Source organism: Empidonax traillii, unplaced genomic scaffold (genome assembly GCF_003031625.1).
Source record: "Empidonax traillii isolate 1590-97213 ecotype Southwest subspecies unplaced genomic scaffold, ASM303162v1 scaffold242:size1152717, whole genome shotgun sequence".
NCBI lineage: Eukaryota > Metazoa > Chordata > Aves > Passeriformes > Tyrannidae > Empidonax > Empidonax traillii.
Window position 1 is genome coordinate 789,253 of NW_020955435.1, and position 1,577 is coordinate 790,829.

Sequence of the window (1,577 nt, forward strand, 5' to 3'; positions counted from 1 at the left end):
AAAAAAAAAAAAGACACATACAAGTACAATTTAAAACTGTATGAACATTTGCAAATGTTTAGTGCAAAGTAATTATGTAAAAGCTACATTTTATGAAAGTTTGTGCTGATGTGTTTGGTAGGTTTTTTTTTCTTTTTTTTTTACCCTTTTACATCCATTTTTTTTTTTTAGTTACATAAGGTTTCACTTACCTACAGTACATATGCATTGTGTTAGGTCCCATGCAAGTGGGAGTAATACCATCAGGCTTTGTAAAATGTCACTCTGATTCGCATTTAGTAAACTGCTTATTTGGTTTAACAGTCAAGTTCCTGGCACACTACACATCCTGATTTCATCTAAGTGCTCAAGCTCCTGTTTGCCTCTTCAGGTGCCTTGTGTGATGCAAACCAAACTGCTTCACGACTTCAACCCAAAAGTTGGTTTGTTTGTTTTTGTTTTGTTTTAAAGAGAAATCCACCGTTAGTTTAAGCCTGTAACAAACTGCTCTGAAAATTAAAAGCCTATTCACACAAAGTTATATGTAATGACTGTAGTAATCAGTTTATTACACAGATTAATCATTCTTGAACGTACAAGCTCCAGGGGAGCAGTTGGGTCTTTAAATACACACAAGTTTTCTGTCAAATGGATTTTTTTTTTTTACCCTTACATCCAGAAAGACCTAAGCAGTTAAAAAACTTAAGAAAAAAATAAGAGCTATTAGCTAGATATTAACTGAGAAACCACATACAAACCAAAAAAAGTATGAAGGGAGGGAGAGAGTTGAAACAAATCAACATCACTTGATGCACTAATAGCTCCAATCCATTTAAATGGTGACCGGTTAAACTTAGACCTTAAACACAGGATGTGGGTACAGTTTCTCATTGGTCATAACATTTACCTAAGGTGTAGGTCCTTCAGAATAAAATGAATACAGAAACAGCTTCAAGTTCTTCACCTTGCTTTTCATAACTGTTATGAGTTTAAAAGGATTCCGCTTAAAATCCTTCATGGATCAGCAACACTGTCCCTTAGAAATCTGAGAACCACCAAGGACCTCTCCCATTCCCATCTGATCACCCAATTTAACTCAGCAAGGAATGCTTTTAGGCTCACAAAGTTATGACTGAAGAACCAGCTTTTCACACACACACTTCTCTGCTAGGAGTCAATGTTGGTACGGGGAAATACAGTATTTCTAGTTTGTTGTTCCAAGTATGTACAACACGCAGCACTGCTGTATCAGGTAAACATGTGCACAGGGGAAGATGAGGCGTGGGCTCATAGAAAGCAGTCAAATGGAAATCAAAAGGACTTTCTCTTTCAGAGTTCCCCTATCTTTATTTGTAGAGGTTATCCAATAATTTCTTTAATTACATCGCATACTTCTGAGTCCATTCCCGAGCTATTCTGTTGTACCTGTATGTATAAAAAGAGGATTGACTTAACGTGGCATCTGCACAGCATTCCAGCTCCAGCAGTCCAGTCTACACATGGCATCAACTCACACTCTCTACAGTACACTGTCATCAGTTTGTAACATTTAAGAGCAAAATTAAACACTGAGCAAACAGGGGGAACAAGAGAGCTCA

The 1,577-nt window shown here is 37.0% G+C and overlaps 1 protein-coding gene across 2 annotated transcripts in view; it reads right to left on the reverse strand.

Annotated features, from left to right (window-relative positions):
- Nucleotides 1-632: 632 nt before the first annotated feature.
- UBE2D2 (ubiquitin conjugating enzyme E2 D2) overlaps nucleotides 633-1,577 on the reverse strand; it is a 27,102-nt gene continuing 26,157 nt past the window's right edge. For both annotated transcript variants that reach the window (XM_027888601.1, XM_027888602.1), the window contains exon 7: nucleotides 633-1,404. In XM_027888601.1, coding sequence (XP_027744402.1) covers nucleotides 1,359-1,404 — 46 coding nt within the window. In that variant the 3' untranslated portion in view covers nucleotides 633-1,358. The remainder of the gene's footprint in view (nucleotides 1,405-1,577) is intronic.